The following is a 17,762-nucleotide window of genomic DNA, read 5'->3' as shown; positions in this document are numbered from 1 at the left end:
CTGCAAATATTTTCATTACCAAACAAAGGTTTCAAAGCAGATGCCACCTCTGTTCTAATGGAAGTATTTTTATTCACCTCCTGATTTATGGATGTGACTAGCCATAATTCACAGACTAATTTTGGTAATTTTATGCACTTATTGTCAGTGCCAGGAAACATTAATGTTCCCAGAATGATGGGGAATTCAGCACTTTTCTATTATGAAATTACATGCCTATACATGTATGGACATACATTTGTAGCCCAGTTCTTTGTCCATTCTCACTGACATCAATCTGAATAATCTGCACAAAACCAAAATCATCTCCTGGCCTTGTGGTTTGTTGACTGAAGGTTAATTTGAGCACAGCTTTGAGGTAAAATTCAGATCCAATTCACAAGCTGACTACACTGAAAACCAAAGTGGGCCAACTGACCATCCATAACAGGTGGCAATTAAGTTGAGCTACAAACATGGGTAATCCTGTTGCATGTTTTACAAATATAAAACGAAACTTTGAGAAGGCATTATCCTTTCTGAGTTTGATGGTCTGTGCATGTTTCAGGCCAGCTTTTTGAAAGCTTTTTGAAAGTATCCTTGAGACGAAGAGAACAAGACTAAAGTTTTTTGAACAGGTCAAGTTGGTTGCATGGCTGTTGGGTACAAAGGGTCAGACTCTGCCCTCGAAAGGTAATTACGTTAACCAAACAAACTTTGTCTGGTCTGCTGCACAACTTGGGCAAAATGCTAGAGGGCAAAGGTGCAGACACGCAGGTGTTATCTGAAGAAAGTGGTTATGAAAATATGCAATAACAGAGTTTGTCCAGCATAAATGGTGTTAAGTGTCATAATACAGGCGTAAGAAAAGCCCACATTAGATTCAAGACCCTTCTGAAAATTAATCATTTCAGTTTACTCTTGGAATTACGTCTGGAATTACCACAGCTGATGCAAACATCTGTGAAGATGTCAAACAAAGCAGATATAGTGCAGAAAATAATTTTGTTATAGATGAGATATAGAATATATATAAAAATGGTTTCACCAAATCATTATTCACTTTACTGGACAAAATACTTCTACTCACCTGCACAATTCATTCTCTTCACACATGTGGATTACATTCAGACATGATGGGGGTGGAACTGCAGTAACTGCACAGGGCTTGCCATGGAGAAGTTCCTTGGCTCTGTGGCAGGATTCATCATGATGGATACAGTCACAAAATATCATCATTTGGGCAACTTCAAAAGGCATGTTTCGATAGAAGAACCTTATGGCTGCTTGACATCCTTCCATGTCGCACTTCTTATTTACTAAGCAAACTTTAAGGTACAGGGACAACTGTTTGTTACACACTTCATCTTCAACACACTCCCTGTTCACATCCAAACAGCTTCTGTTTGTTGTGTACACTAAAAAGAATAACAGTTTTTAAAATAAAATCGCAAGAAAATTTTTCTCAAGTGATGACTGGTAGGCATGCTGTCTACAACATTCCCAGTAAATCAAGCTTGACTCCCAAAACTCTGATCCAGCTCTTCCAGCATTGCTTCTTTTAAGCCTACTGAGTAACCTTCACACTTCTGTCTTGCACCTGCTTGGCCCTCATAAGCAACCCTCCTGAAACTGCTGAAATCTCCTTATGCTAGGCTATGAAATAAGTAATGAAGAGAATATAAATGGCATTTTTGTGCTTTTAACATCAGTTTAAATATTTCTAGACTGTGAAATAAACCTTCCAAAAATATCTAGAAAATTCTGACCCTAAAATGGTTATGGGATAAGATTTGCCTCTGTAAATTTAACAGGATCATGACTGTTAACCTGATTTACATTACCTGATTGTTACCTGTTACATTTTTGGATTCTTCTCTACGCAGTACCTTAACTGAAAATATGTTGGATCTATTAACTCTCTGATCATTCATTTGAATGAAAAATATTCATTTTTATCTGGAGGTACATTGTACACTGTCCAAAAACTGAGCTAAAATTATTTTTCATAAGTATTCATAAGTAAATTCAGACTTACCTTGTTTGGAGAGAGCAGATAAGCCCCATTGTAATTTCGTTTCCGTACTAATATTGTCTAGAAGAAAAAGATACAGATACAGACATAAGTGATAAATAATGTCTTAGCTTTTCACTTTAAAGGATTGGCTGTCTTGCTGGCATAGTGCCTGTAGTAAAAACAAACAAGAATAAAACAAATTAGCTTGACCAAATAGAACCCATTAACAATTTCTAAACCCACTATTACATATATTCATAAGTTTTGGGGCCAAAGCACAGTTTCTCAAAGGCTGCTGCTAACATTTTTACATAATTATAGATCCTATGAACTCAAGAAGAGTTTTTTAGAGCTTCTCAGTGCATTATAAAGTCAGGTTTCTTGTGAATAAATAAAAGCCAGAGGCCTTAATGTGTTTATCGGTGGACCAGTTTTCAACTAACTGCTTGTCATGATCTAAAGTCAAGGCAAGCAAATAATTCTTGCTATTAGAAAATTATTTTTATTGGTCTTACACTGTTTCTAGTTATAGTGAAAAACTAAAACCGACTGATTTGGATCAGGTTGTATCAAATTAACGGACTGAAGAACAATAGTACTTGCACTCAGGCTATCATTTTCTGTCAGACTGTGAATTTATTTATAAATAAACCTCCTAAAATGATCATTTTTTCGATGTTGAATTACAAGTGGGCAAGAAAAGCTTTTTCACAGACTGTGCACAGTCCTGTTATGTATGAAAGCATTCAGACTGCTGGAATAGCACTAACCTGTGTCAGTGACTGGATTTTTCTCACCATCAACATCAGCATTATAGTCACCATCGCTGTAGTCATTTTCACCTGCTGCTGAGGCTTGGCTCTCCTGAGAGTATTGTAAACAAGGGTTGTCAAATATTCCCTTCCATATTTTAATGCATCTCATCTGAAGCGGCTCTGAGCATGAGCACTTTCCCAGAACTGTTTTCCTCAGATGTCTCCAGGCTAACAAACACTTTCCAGGCATGGGGAACCTGCACTTGGCTGCAGCTGCCTGGCACGCCCGCTGGAAGCTCCTGTACATGGCAGAGCACTGAGGCTCCTCTCGGCAGCGCTGCTTGGCAAGGCTGCAGTCAGTCTCCAGTTCTTCAGAGCGCCTTTGCTCTTGAGGGTTTCTGCGTTGCCTAATGCTCAGTTCAGTGTCTGACCTTGGGAAAGACTCCAAATAGTCTGTAGAAATAGGTACAAACAGAGTTATAAATCAAATGGACGATGGATTATCATCACAGCACAAAAACTCAGGAAAAGGGTACTTGTCTTAATGCATTACACTGAATGAAACAGCCCTAGTTTAATTCTGAGCTGTGTGTAAACACATAATAGTTTCACAGTCTTACAGACTAACAAATCTTCCTCAACTTACTGTCTGCTGTTGGCTGTATAGTACAGTCCACTCTAACAGTTCAGCTGCAAAACTAGTAAAAAATCCTCACTAAAATTACTGCATAAAGAGTTTAACTTCACATAATTTTAACCACCTACAGCTTGGACATATCATGGATTATCATCTTAAGAGAATGTATAATTTTTAAAGAGAGAATGACAATTCCAGAAGATGGCTGATTGATTACATAAAATAGTAATTTAAGTTAGACAGGGAGAATTACACCTGAAAGTGTCTACCAACACCATATGCTATCCTTTGCAGGTAAACTCAACATTAGTGTAAGTCCATCCAAACTTCTTTCTATAGTGAAGAGAAATGTAATCTCAGTTGGCAAAAAAATATAAAATTATGTCATTTTGCTAGAAGCAAAAGCAATTGTTCCAATGACATCAACATCAGGTTTTAGATACCCATCCTTCTTGTTTGGAGCAAGGAGTTTGGGGCAGACCAGGATGTTATTATTTCCTCTGCAATACGGCCATATATTCTAGTACTGTATGATGAATGCTGTTTGATGCCAGCAGAGATGCCAGCACTGGCCAGGAATCAGCTTTGAAACTCACTTTGCACACTCTCATTCACTGGCTAATTTTACCTCTCTTGTGTCAGCTTTGCTAATCATTATGCCAGGAGACTTCGGACCAGAAACTGCAATTTCTGCATGGTACCAAGTAATTCTCAATTACAAAGATAGGTTTTCTGCAGGGATTAGAGTTCTCAGAAAAATAAAAAATAGATTGAGGGGAGCTGGGCCCATTGATTAAACAGAATTTTTAAAAGATGCATTGTATGTACTATGTACAGCTTTATGAAAGTGGTAACTATTTCCCACATACAGTAATCTCTCCTAGATGTAGTGAAGGCTCTCCTGCAACTGTGTGACACAACTGCACCACTGTGCATCCCCATTCACTCCCAATCCCATTTATAAGGTACTGGATACGTTTCTCCATACACGCAACCTAGATCCAGTGGCTCTCAAACCTCCATAGGAAATGAGTAGGCCTCAACACACTGTGTATTCACTCTTGCTTTTCAGTGGATTCAACAAGAGCTTTAGAAACCGTCTGACTTTCTCACATGCATTTTATTGCTTTTGTTTGTGGCATTTCTTTCATTTGCATGCTGGAATGTGAATATCATAGAAAAGACAAAACTAATTTTTTTGGGGCATTTATCAGACTTGAGGAAATGCAAAGAAACTTGAATCCACTTAAAATGGTGCTTACAGAATTACTGGGTTTGGTCTTCATAATTAAAACTTTACGTTAGTTACCTTTCCTAATGCCGCACTGTTTCCCAAGCAAAGTTGTGATGCTACAGATATTGTCTGTAGTGCAGACACAGTTTTTGAATTCTGGGTATTCGTCAGCCAGGACCTGGATTATTCTATTACATCCAACAGTGTCTTCTGCCTTGCATCTATTACCTAGATCTCATCATTAAAATTGTAATTTCATTAATGATTATTAATGCTTAAGGGATATGGTTACATAAAACAATTCAACTGAAGCACAAACATAATATGCATTGCCAAGAGAAGATGGTTTGTCACATTTTACGAATTTTAAATAATATTCAAAGTAATATAAAATTGTGGATACAATATTGCCTTCTTTTATTTGATCTGATCCATTGCCAGAATATCTGCTCTCATTTACAAAGTACATAAAACCTCAAACTCACACCTTTTGTTTTAGGCAGGTAAGGCACTGAGACCAAACTAAAAAGGTGCCCAGGGGTGGAAGGGACACAGCCTGAACTGAGAAACTTATCTTGGTCCTGTGTAGTAGAAATGAAGTGCCTGGTACAGGGACAGGAACACACAGTGCAGGCTAAGGCATTGCCATGGAATGGAGTGACAGGACACAGAGGGCAGACCCAGCCCTGTGATAATGGTGATGACAACCCCACACTGAGGAGATGCCAGCACTGGGTCAGATTCTGTACTCATGTGAGGATCGTGTGAGCCTACAAACGCCACTTGGATATTCCCTTGAACTGCTACCCTACAGAACAACTTCACTGCCTAAGTTTGAGAATGACAACAAATTTAAAGTAGCCCAAGAATAGTCTGATTTTTTAGGGTTTTTATAATAAAAATGAGGGAGAAGTTAAAACAAAAAAATAAATGTGCAGAAACCTTAGTTTGCTGGCCCAGTTTCAAGTCTGTTTGCATGTGCACTCGGACTCAGTGACAAACACACACTGGATGTCAGGTCATATTTTCCTTGTATGTGCAGTGAAAATAAAGAACATGTACTAGTTTGTGGTACAAAGGTACATCAATCAATCATCTACTTTATGACCTAGAAGTTTTTCAAAAATATTATTATAATGATAGTGGGATTGAGCACATCCTCAGCAAATTTGCTGATGACACCAAGCTGTGTCATGCAGCTGGCATGTTGGAGGGAAGGGATGCCACCAGAGGGACCTTGACAGGCTTGAGAAGTGGGCCAGTGCAAACCTTGCAATGTTCAATGAAGCAAAGTGCAAGGTCCTGCACTTAGGTCATGGCAATCCCAGATACATCTGCTAGCTGGGTGGAGAAGGGATAGAGAGCAGCCCGGCAGAATTAGACTTGGGTGTGAAGGTTGATGGAAAACCCATCATGAACTGACAGTGAGTGCTCACAACCCTCAAAACCATGTGTGTCCTGGGCTGCCTCAAAAGCAGTGTGGCCAGCAGGTTGAAGGAGGTGATTCTACACCTCTACTCTGCTCTCATGAGACCCCACCCGCAGTGCTGCATCCAGTTCTGGTGGCCCCAGCATAAGAAGGACATGGAACTGTTCCAGCAAGTCCAGACTGAGAAAACTGGGACTGTTCAGCCTGGAGAAGAGAAGGTTGTGTGGAGACCTCACAGCAACCTTCCAGCATCGGAAGGGGCCTACAGAGAAGCCAGACAGGGACTCTCTATCAGGAACTGTAGTGACAGAACAAGGAGTAGTGGGTAAAAATTGGAAGAAGGGAAATTTAGGCTGGGTATTAGGAAGAAATTTAAGGTGATGAGGCACTGGCACAGGTTGCTCAGGGAGGCTGTGAATGCCCCATCCCTGGCAATGTTCAAAGCCAGGCTGGATAAGGCCTTGAGCAACCTGGTCTAGTGGGAGGTGTCCCTGCTCATGGCAGGGGCATTGGGACTAGATGATCTTTAAGGTCCCTTCCAACCCTTAACATTCTATAATTCTATGATTTATTATTGCTTAATGAAGTTACACATTACTTAAGAATGTTACCTGAGAAGCAGTTCAATATAATTTAAGAAAGCTTTATTTTGCGAAAGCCATGATCTACATTGTCAAAACAGGTATGTAGGTCCCCAAACCAGCACAATTCCTCTCCTTACCTCACAGATATTAAATGTCTCACAATACGTAAGAGAAGCAGTATGTGGCTCACAAGATCCAGGCAGGTCACAGGGCAGCATGAGGACTGCTTTTAGTCTATTGAGCACATAGGCTGATGTCTCTGCCCTGTGAATGGTGCTGTCTGGCTTCCTGCCTTGCTGCTTCCCCACTGGCGTGGAGCAGCAGAGACCGTGCGCTCCAGTAAAACTGTGAAGCGAGAAGAAGTCATGTGTCCCCAGCCATGAGCAAACTTTGATGAGATCAGAGTTTTAAAATCACTTATATGTGGTTGATACAAATAGCAGTGGAAGGCAATTGAGGCAAAGCTCTGCAAGAGGAAACAGTGCATTTTGCCTGTCCCTGAAGGAATGAGAATCAGCTATTCCAGACTTCACATCCCTGTCCTGACCCCCCTTTTTCAAACAGTCTCTGCATTATCCTTTCTCCAGTTGCTGTTGCTGACTAAGGAGGACTTGGGGAGTATATCAAAAAATACACTACTGGAGAGGAATGTCACGGGCCAGCAAGAGCTGCACTTCCCAGCTTCTGCTCCCACTCCACTTCTTGTGTCAGCAAGGAAGGAGGTGATGGTGGCTGGGATTGCCCGTATTACTCCAACCCCATCTTCGACTTTCCTTCTGCTTTTTCAGAAGTAGAGCATGCCTTCGACCATTAGCCCTCACAGTTCCAGTACTCAAGGAGCTCAGGAGATCTGTCGAAGGTCACAGACATAGGATACTCCCTGACCATAAAAATAGGTCAGAAAGAATGTGGTGACATGGACCATGAAGATGAGTGTGTGGATATTCTACTCCATATTTTATCAACTAAGTAAGGGATAATAAAAGAATTTAAGGAGAATATATTCCAGTGGTAGAAAAAGAGCAACAAAGATCAGGATCAACAGCTTATTCACAAAATTTATGACTGTCTTCTTCAAGGTCTAGAGTACACTTCAAGAGTGGAGGTGAGTGGAACTAGAAGAATAAAACCCCATACCCCAGCCTCACTCAACTCACCTATCTTCATGACACTGACAAGTCATGGCCAGGGGTCAGGGGCTGCGTTCAGTGGCCCCCCAGGGATGTTCTGTGAGCACACTGTGCTGAGTCAGCACCTGACAGGCAGGGCTGGGGGGCAGGTTGTGGGGCTATGGACATGCAAAGGGCATAGACAGAATCAGGAAGCACATCACATTTATGGGGCTCCCTTGCATGGCTTCTTGAAAACTGTGTAGAAATAGCCTATTATCAGTAGTGGTCTGTTTGTACATGGTATTGATTCAGCTGTGATGAACAGCAGAAAATATTTTATTACTGGTTTTCAATTACTGTTTCTTTACCAGAGATTAGTTCTAGGTAATATATTTTATCTTATACATATGCTTCCAAGGCATTTACAAAAAAAAAATGCTCTCTTGACCTGATGTTTGGCAGCCATTATTTATAATTTGATTTATTTATAGGTACATAATTCATGTACACAAGACCACAGAGAGAAGCATGACAGAGTAGAAGCTGACATTTCCAGAGTGATAATCTCTTTTTTTGCTTAGTCAGCTGTTCAGTTGTCTCAGTGGGAACTGAATTTGAAGACTGCAGAGGAAAATCTGAGGTCTTCCTGTCTAGCAGTGGTGAGACCACAGTCCGGATAGATCTCTAGAGATCCTCCCAACCTCAGTGATTCTGTTATTCTAAGAAAAGTAAACTCATCCAAATCTAATTCAAAATGTGATTCCTTAAAATTTAAGTGATATGAATTGATTTTTTTTTTCCTTTTGAACACAGCTGCTTCCCATTCAGAAAAATTAAGAAGATTTGTACTTATGGTTAAATCAGAGCTCGTAAATGTCTTTGTTTTTTCAGTGAAAAAACAGAAGGAAAACAAACAAACAAAAACCAATCCCACAAACAAACCATAAAAGCCCAAATCTTAAAATCTCCATTCTGCAGTGCTGAAACTCTTTTGATCTTTTCAAAGGGAAAAATCTTATTTCATCAAAATTTAATATTTCTATCTTTTCTATCCTGACCTGGAAGATGATTCATAGACATTTTCACACCCTGTTTTTTCTTTCCACCATATTTTGGCCACAGAGGTGGATGGAAGAAGGCTATAGAAGAGGACTCAGAAGACTATGTCTGAGACTCTGGAAATGCTAGTAGTGGGGAGGCAGTGATGGAAAGTTTGACAGAAAAGGAGTGACTTAGGCAGTAGTTTGGAGAGTGTTCCCAGACCCGCACTGCAAAAGATGGAGGTCTTCAGAATGTACACATTTAACTTCGAGGTTACGGTCTGAGGGACTGAGTTGTTGAACTCATATCCCAAAGAAGGAGTGTAATTATAATTTGTAGTTAGGTTTTGCATAAAGAATCTAACAAAACAAATATTTCCCCCATTGTCTATTGCCTCCGAGTAGCGTGTTTGTGCTCAAAGGACCTTTTCCATTCCTACAGCTCATCCATGATGTTTCTAGACCTGCACATGACAGACATTACTCCTACTAATTGATTCCTACTAAGGATGCTGCTGGTAGATTTTCTATCACTGTTTCTGTGGGCTGTCTGAGAGGTACCATCAGCTGTCTGACTGGATTTACATGCTCTGGGATCATGGTACCTAATAAGCACATTTAGTATAATTTGTCCTAGACCCGACACAGTATCTGAGTGCTCTGCAATGCTAGAGAGTCCTTGCCAAGAGCTATTATCCTAAGGAAACATACAGATGCAAATCCAAACAAGCAATCACAAGAATAATTATTTTTGGAAGGTTTCTCTGGCCCAGTTACAAATATCATTAATATCAGTGAATAAGTACATAGGACAATAACAGAGAGAAACGTCATATTATAGCACAATGTACATCCAAAGGGGGAACCACAGAAGTAATAATGCTGGCCCACTTCATTTGGCTGCAGGGTATCCAGATTAATAGGCTACAGCACAAATATTGATCTCTGTGGCAAATAGTCTTGGTGCTAATGTCCTCATGAATTATATGAGAGAAGCAAATTCAGCTTGTTCTGTTTTGGTTCTAGAGAGCTCATCTTTAGGTCACTTGAGCCAGAAAGTACTGCATATTCCAGTATTTTTTTTTTCCAAACAGCAGCCATATCTTTTGAGACTGTTTCACCTCACATGAAATATTTAACAGATCAACAGAACACGGGCTGAAGCCCAGTTGCTTTGGGGACTGCTGCAACTGTTAAATTATCATGTATTTTTCATTTACTCCATCTGTTCTTAAAAGTATTCAGCCATTCTATGCAAAGTAGATAAGTATCTGGAAAAGGACACACTAAGAAAGACCCCTCAGAGAATTTTCTGCTCTAGTTATTTTAAATATTGCCTTGTGACATGGGATATTTGAGACATCAAATGTATGCAACAGACAGACAGAGGCATTCATTCAGGTAGCCCACACTGCAGGTTAATGTTTTAGCAATGGCTTATTGACCATGAAGCCAAGCAACTTCTGCTGCCTGGCTTCCCCCACAGGTCAGACTGGGTCCTGACATCAAGACAGAGGAACATTCACTTTGTCAAATCTGCTGCAGCTGAGGTTCAGAACAGATTATGGCATCACAACACAGCTTGTTCTGTTCAAATAATGTCATTATAAGAAGAAGGGAGATTTCCACGGAGATGTAGATAACACTGATTCACCACTACACACTGCCCCATGACAGGTAAACGCAATCAGAAAATAGTCCCTGGCCCTTATCATTTGCTAGTGATGATGTAGTTGCAGATCACTTGATACTTATCAATCAACAAAGGTGTCAATACTAGCTTGGTCTAATGACACTAGCAGACTATAGAGCCACTCTTCTTCTCTCTTCCATATTCACAGTGCCTGGAAAGTGGATTCTCATCATTTAACAGCGAAGTCTTGGAGGGATTTAAAGAAAGAGGTGGTGAATGACACCCAAGATTTGTTCAAGAAGACAAGATGTTTTCAGGGAAAGGAATATTTTCATTTGAATAACCACAGAGATTAAGATAAATTTCAGGTCAAACTTATAATACCTGGTCTTTCCCTACTTAAAACATTGATTATTTGGAAGTGAAGCACCAACTACTGGAAGTGCAATAAACAGACTAATTTTCTGCTTTCATTTACATGAGAATCTGTTTAACAATTCAAGGGAGCTTAGTCATGTCATAATGTGCACTTTATCATACCACCACCCCCTGCAAGTGAATCTCTGTGATGTGTTGGTACTATTCACTGAATAAATACAGACTATAGAACGGCTTATGTTGGAAGGAACCTTAAAGATCATGTAGATCCAACCCCTCTGCCATGGGCACAGACACCTTCCACCAGACCAGGTTGCTCAAAGCCCCATCCAACCTGCCCTTAAGCACTGCCAGGGAGGGGGCAGATCAACTCCTCCAGATTGTGTAAAACAAGGTTGGAACTTCTTTTCCAGCCAAATGCTGGCTTTATTTAACAGGATCCCACAAGAGGCTGATTTCTGCTGAATTTAGACTTCTTGAGTTGGTTCAGGCTCTGACTTTGTTCATAGTGCAGAAATTTCATTTATCACTTTCTTGAAGAGACAGTATGACTGTTACTAAAAGTGGCATTGGCCATTGTAAAGGATTTCAGAAGCTGACTGTCTTTTGCCACAATTTTTCTCTTTTAAATCTCACCACCTTCATTTAGTTACCACAGCATATATGTAATGAACTATGATTATGCAACCATACAAATTCAAAGCAATTCAAAATAAAGCCGTGTACGCCATACAGAATCACCTGAAATATTGCAGGCATCTTCAACCACATTCCAGACACTCTCACATCCGTTTGCAGCATTTATACATTGCTCCCTCAAGTGCAGACAGTCAGTTGTCTGGACAGTAGATATACATGTGAAGTAAATGAACAACACTGTAAAAACAGAATATAATGACTATTTAATGCAGTAGATACTGTACTGACCTTTTTCCTTTACACATAGATTGTAAAAATACAATTTAATATAGTTTTTCTATAGATTCAAATTTTCTATCAAATTAATTTTTAGCAGAACAAAGCTTTTCCTCAGTTTTGCAACTGGAAAATTAAATTTAAATGTTCAAAGTTTCAGTGTGGCATATTTTGCATTGGTTTTACTCCAATATTATAACATCAACCATAGCTATATATGACATCAGTGCATAGATATATAGAAATTGCTGCAGTTCTGAGATACATAATAAATTACAGAAAGGAAGACAGGATAAAATTCAGAGAAAACAGCATTTTATTCGTATGAAATCTCACCAAGCTAGGCTATATAGTAATTCCTATGAAGAGACTGTGTGAAAGAGATTTGACAAGTACACAACTGTTAGATAATAAATGTGATTTTATATTATAAATACAATACTCTTCACCCTCTTTATTTTTACTTCACAGATGCATCATTTCTTGAAAGCAACCCCCACATTTATGTCTTTATCTGCCTTCCTGAGTGCATTGAGCCTGTTAATTACATAAAAAAATTCTGGAGGTTTCAAGGTAAACAATTTTAAAGCAGCACTGCCTGTGACTTATCAGTAGAAAATTAAATTGCCTTGCTAAGAAAAGATAAATCAGCTGAGGTTTAGCTCTTTCATTAACATTCCCATGGTAAGACAACCTCTAATTTGTAATCATGTGTCTTTATTTTCTATAAAATTAAGTTTCAGTCACTGATTTCAGGCCTTATCAAACTACCTGATGAACACCTGATATGAGTGTTTTCTTTAGTTGGTGAAGGACACAGCATCTTCCAGACAAAATATCTTTTTTTCCCCCCCTCATGTTCAGGTAAGAGTTCATATGGAATTTGAGTAGTTTCCAGCATTGTTTAGTCACTTAAACATCATGTGCAAGAGCCAGGAAATTTTGCTTCAGGATTTGGCCAGACCCTATCCAAGGAAATTACATTTTTCCAATTATACATTTTAGAATAAAAAAATTATATATCAAACATCCCTCTTGATAATCTTAAAAGAGTCACTACTGATGAGAGGTGATGCCATCCCTTCTGGAAATTATTTACCTGTGATATAACAGTGCTGCTGTAGGGAACACTTTTTGAATACATGTCGATAAATATGAAGCAATATTTAACACTTTTTAACTGACAGGTGCAACAGCATCTAGTGTGCCTATGAGACAAAGAAGAGGCCACACGTGCTTATTATAGCTGGTGCTAATCCTTCCTCAGTTGTGCATATTCCCAGCAGTTCTCAGATCTGTGCAGGTGGTGATTTCAGTGAGTTCCAGCCTGAAACACTCTTAGGCTGTGTCTGTTCATCAGCCTCGAAGACATATTGATAGAAACAGCTCCTACCTCTTGACATTGAGGAATGTGCAGCTGGTGCTATCCATAAGGACAATTTTGGCTTATTATAACAACATTTTAGTTCTGGGACTGTCTCCAAAAGGTCTTCCTTATTGTGAAATTACTCTCTATTTATTCAGATGACAGAGAAAAAAGTTGTCAAATACCTTACAGGTGAAAATGACTGTATATATAAAACAATACAAAATTATAAACCCACAAACTTATTAAGAAAGGGTATTTTGCTGGATGACCATTTACCTATTTTGTAGATTCTAACACAACAGAAAATTTACACATCTGACTAGGATTCACAGCACAAGGACTCTGTGCTGTCTTCCTCCTGTTCACACAGTTTTCAAGGAGCAGTGGCTGAGACAGTCAAAACAGGACTGACTGCACAGCCTTCCTGTTACTTTTTAAGGAGTATTTCCCACTGTTGCTTATTTTGAACCTACCTGGAAAATGCCCACAAAAAAGGACGTGATGTTTTTGCAAAATAAAGAGCTGAGCAGCATAATCTATGATTGAAGGCAATTCAGCCTAAGAAAGGACTTCTTTAGGTCTAATGACATATTATGGATGGGTCTTTGCTTCCTTACCAGTACAGAGGGGGAACACTGCCAGAAGCCTACATGAAACAAACTGTCCTACATGATTTTAGAATCCAGGGCACTGTAACTTATACAATTGCTTAAATTGACAGTTATTACTTCAGTCACTCACTTTAATTATTTATTTCTAATGTTTGTAATACAATGTGATTTTTACATAGAAGACTTCAGGGCATCTAAGAGCTAGTAGCAAAAACTTTTAGAGGGATCCATATTGACAAGAAGACACACATTTAAATTTCTACAGATATCTGTACTTTTATGCAAGAGTCTACTGATTCACTGAGTAGGTGTAAAATTCTTGCTTCTGTGTAGAATTTGGTCAAAAGCAAGGAAAGTCAAAAGCAAGAAAAAAAAAGGAACATTTTAGCACCTTCACGTTGAAGATTGGGAACTGAGGAATGGAGGAATTACATTTCCCAATTCTGCAATCTTAAAGTAATGTAAATAAGTAATAATGAATATTGGGAAACCAAGCTAAGGTTTCCATCCAATGTCAAGGGCAGCCAGATAACTGGCTCCTAAGGCAAAATGGCAAACTACAGCTGAATAGACTTTGAATATAGTTGAAAAGTGATAAATGACAACTTTATTCTAACAAAACCTGGGGCAGAACTACCTACAGAATACTTTTAACACAGGAATAGAAGTCTGGAGTAGTGGGGAGTTAAAGAGAGAAGCAGCGTGTATACAGTATGTAGTGAGTAGAAAAGGAGAGTAACAGAAATGAAAACATACTTGACCCATCCTACTCTCCTGTACCAAATCCTTCTGTGCCAGCTTTGTTGATTTTCCCTTTTCCTCCACTCAAACCCAAAGTGTCAGCAGCCCTTTGTGCAGCACTGCCAGCACCCAGCGCTCCCCAGCCAGCAAACAAGTGGCTGCTCACTCAGACAAGGCGTCCCAGCCGGGGGTGTCCCCGCCGCTCCCACTCCTTCCCGCCGCCCGGCCCCAGCCCCTGCTGCGGGGCGCTCCCGGAGCTGCCCGAGCCGCGGGGCCGAGCCGCCGCCGCGAACCCCGCCGGGCACCTGCGCCCCGCCCGGAGAGCCCCGGGAGAAGGCGCCGTGAGGAAGGGAGCGGCCGGGGGGCGCGGGAGGGTCCCGGCGCGGCCGGAGCTCCCCCGCCCCGCCGCACTTACCGCTGCCGAGGAGCGCGGCCATGGCGGCCGCGGGCGCTGCAGCTCCGCGCTCAGCGGGGCCCAGGTGCCGGAGCGGCGCCGCCCCTCAGCACCGGCCCGGGGACAGCGCCCGCCCGGCCCCGCCCCGCCCCGCCCCGCCCGCCGCGCCGGGCGGCACCGAGCGGCACCGAGCGGCACCGGGCGGCACCGAGCGGCACCGGGCGGCCCCGGGCGGCCCCGGGCGGCCCCGGGCGGCACCGAGCGCGGCGCACGGCGGCGGGGGCAGGCCTGACAGCCGCCCCTGCGAACGCCGTCTCTGCCCACCTCCTCGGCCAGGAGCAGGCAATAGAGCTTCGCACCCCCGTGAGCGGCCTTTGCTGCCACTGTCACACCCCCTGCTTACATTTCTTCTCTTGCCACAAGCGCTAAGCGGGACTGTGTCCAGATGAGACGCATGAGTTCTTCGGCATCTTCCACGGGATCTGGCACTCCCTCTGCACTTAGTTCGCACTTGATCTCCAGAGAAACTAACAGAGCAGGTCTGTGGCTGCTGCCTAAAAGCTCTTTGGAAAATGCCTGTTGCTATGTCCGATCACCTTCTGTAAGCACTTTTCAACACATTTTAGAAGTGAATTTGTTTTCATCTCAGATGTGGAATAGGATCTTCATCAGTTAAGGAGAGAGAAGACCTATGGAATATGTTGGACAGCAGACCAGGGGAATAAATAATTGATCTATAGTCTAGACCCAGACTGGACTATGAGTATAACCTCAGGTGTTTCACTAAAATACGTCAAAATGTATGGCAGTTTTCCATACAAAAGTCAGCAGCTGACTTGGTACTTAACACTGAAGCAATCAACCATAAAGGATGCAATCATACACCTGCTGGCTTCAGTGTGTGCTCTTTGCTTTTGCAGTGGAAGGAGGAGGAAGCAACAGATCCCTATTGATTTCTCCATGCTACTCATGAATCTTATTTTCACAAATGGCCTATTCCATACAGAACATTTTTAACTGTATTTGATCCTTAAATGCCTAAACTAAAAGATGTCATTAAATTTACAGCTTAGCTATCAGAGAGACAGATACAGTGGTTGAAATCCTGTCCCTACTGACAAATCAAAACTTTACCCAAAGTCCAGATTTTGCGTATTTTTCTTAGCTCAGGAAAAATCAATCTTGCATGTAATTTCTCTTCTTTTTTACACAGATTTTTAGCTTAGTTTTTTTAAATTGCCTTACTTATGTAAGCTCTTAATGACAAAATTACTAAATATTTGTTTATGTTTTTTTAAATTGTTCCATAAATAATGTATTACTTCAGCCAATATATCCAACAGCCACAGAAAAACCTAATTGTCAAGTAGAAGGAACAGCCTGAGAGATTAACATAATTTTAGCTGTGAGACAGATTTTAGGTTGGAAAGCTAAATTTGCCTTTGCCTTAAACCACTGTAACATGCAGCAGTAGGTTATGATACATCATACAGGGAGGGCTGAGTTAAACTAATGTTTGTGTATTCTCCATCCTATAAAGCACTCTCCAGGTTAATAACACATATCAATGTTGATAATATTAGAGAATGAAATGGTTCTCTCTATGTAGTCCAGAAGAAAAGGAAAAAGATAGCGTTTTTGGAGGTGGAGACAGGGAGATATTATCTTGCATTCATTGTCACTGCAAGGCGCAAGCTTATCACTACAGCGACAACAGTAAAGGAGAAACGGGTCAGGGTATCAGACCTCCAAGGCTGTGAAATAAGTTGAGAGAAAAAGCACCAGAATGAGGGTGGCATAACAATTTGTATCTGCAGGAACAAATATGTTGTGATTTAAACTCTATGTTTAATGCTGCTGTGGACAAGCAGGGACAATGGCATGAAAACTATTTCTCCATTTCTCTCCATTTCAATATTAGAATATTAGAAATATTTGAATAGCAAAACAGCTAGAGGTAACAAAACCCAATTAAGGCTCAGGTTTCAGATAATTTTCAGTATTTATACACTGGATAAGAAATATTCATTCATTATACCCTCTCTTCTCAAAGCTATTTCTACCTCCATTACTGGCTATTGCTCACTATTGGGTTTATTTCTCCCAGTGATTATTTTAATTTAAAAAGGTATTTCTTGAATTTTGTAAAACTAAAGAAATAAAACCATAGGAATATTTGCATCAAAAATATTTATTTTTGAATGAAAAATATTTTCATAAAAATTACCAAATATTTGTCTTGATAACCACATTTCACCACTATTTAGCTTGATAACCATAATCTCTGGCAAAAATTAGTTAAAGCTCTCTAGCTATCCTTAGACTTTCAAATCTGATATAACATCTGGTTGTATTATTTGTGTCTGAAAGATATGCTATTTACTCAACAAAAATTGTCCAGAGAAAACCCAGAATCATTTGCTAATGAATGTCTCATCTTTTATTTATCTTCTCCACAGAAAAAGTACTGCTAAGTTAAAGTTGTGGTTAAAAGAAATTCCTAGAAATGTTGGAATATTTTAATTTTGGAGATCTAGGTGAAAATAAGAAAAGATGAAAAGAGAACAAAAGATATGATTTCTTTTACAAAGACAAAATTGAGGCCAGAACCTCCCTTTCTAGCATGGCACAGAACACCTACAGCCTCCAAAAACTGCCACTGAGCTTTAGTGATGTTCTTGCCTCAGAACTAACTTAGCTAACACAATTTATCCCCCTGGCAGCGAAAAGAAGACAAATTGTGTCAGCCGGTGGTATTCACCCCCTCTTTAGAAACATGCTACTTAGGATTTTTCCATGAGTATCACTAACACTGATATTTTAGTTTTTTGTTTGCTGGCCCAGGTTAGGAGTACTGTACCCTTTTGCTCTCTGGTCATCTCACAGGGATCTGGGCAACACACTTGACAAGGCATAAAACTTTTGCTGGCCTTC

General features: G+C 40.4%; 1 protein-coding gene across 5 annotated transcripts in view; it reads right to left on the bottom strand.

Moving 5' to 3' along the window:
* Positions 1-14,948, bottom strand: part of GFRAL (GDNF family receptor alpha like) — a 28,038-nt gene extending 13,090 nt beyond the window's left edge. For 2 of the 5 annotated variants that reach the window (XM_048298877.1, XM_048298880.1), the window contains exons 1-6: positions 14,850-14,948; positions 11,540-11,674; positions 4,698-4,856; positions 2,767-3,204; positions 2,018-2,074; positions 1,070-1,397 (exon numbers count right to left, since the gene is read on the bottom strand). In XM_048298877.1, coding sequence (XP_048154834.1) covers positions 1,070-1,397; positions 2,018-2,074; positions 2,767-3,204; positions 4,698-4,856; positions 11,540-11,674; positions 14,850-14,871 — 1,139 coding nt within the window. In that variant the 5' untranslated portion in view covers positions 14,872-14,948. Of the gene's footprint in view, positions 1-1,069; positions 1,398-2,017; positions 2,075-2,766; positions 3,205-4,697; positions 4,857-11,539; positions 11,675-13,106; positions 13,214-14,849 lie in introns of those variants that run through there. The other 3 variants (XM_048298878.1, XM_048298879.1, XM_048298881.1) reach the window with 3 other exon arrangements.
* Positions 14,949-17,762: the final 2,814 nt, after the last annotated feature.

The sequence above is a fragment of the Corvus hawaiiensis genome, chromosome 3, assembly GCF_020740725.1.
Source record: "Corvus hawaiiensis isolate bCorHaw1 chromosome 3, bCorHaw1.pri.cur, whole genome shotgun sequence".
NCBI lineage: Eukaryota > Metazoa > Chordata > Aves > Passeriformes > Corvidae > Corvus > Corvus hawaiiensis.
This window is presented reverse-complemented; position numbering and strand designations above follow the sequence as displayed.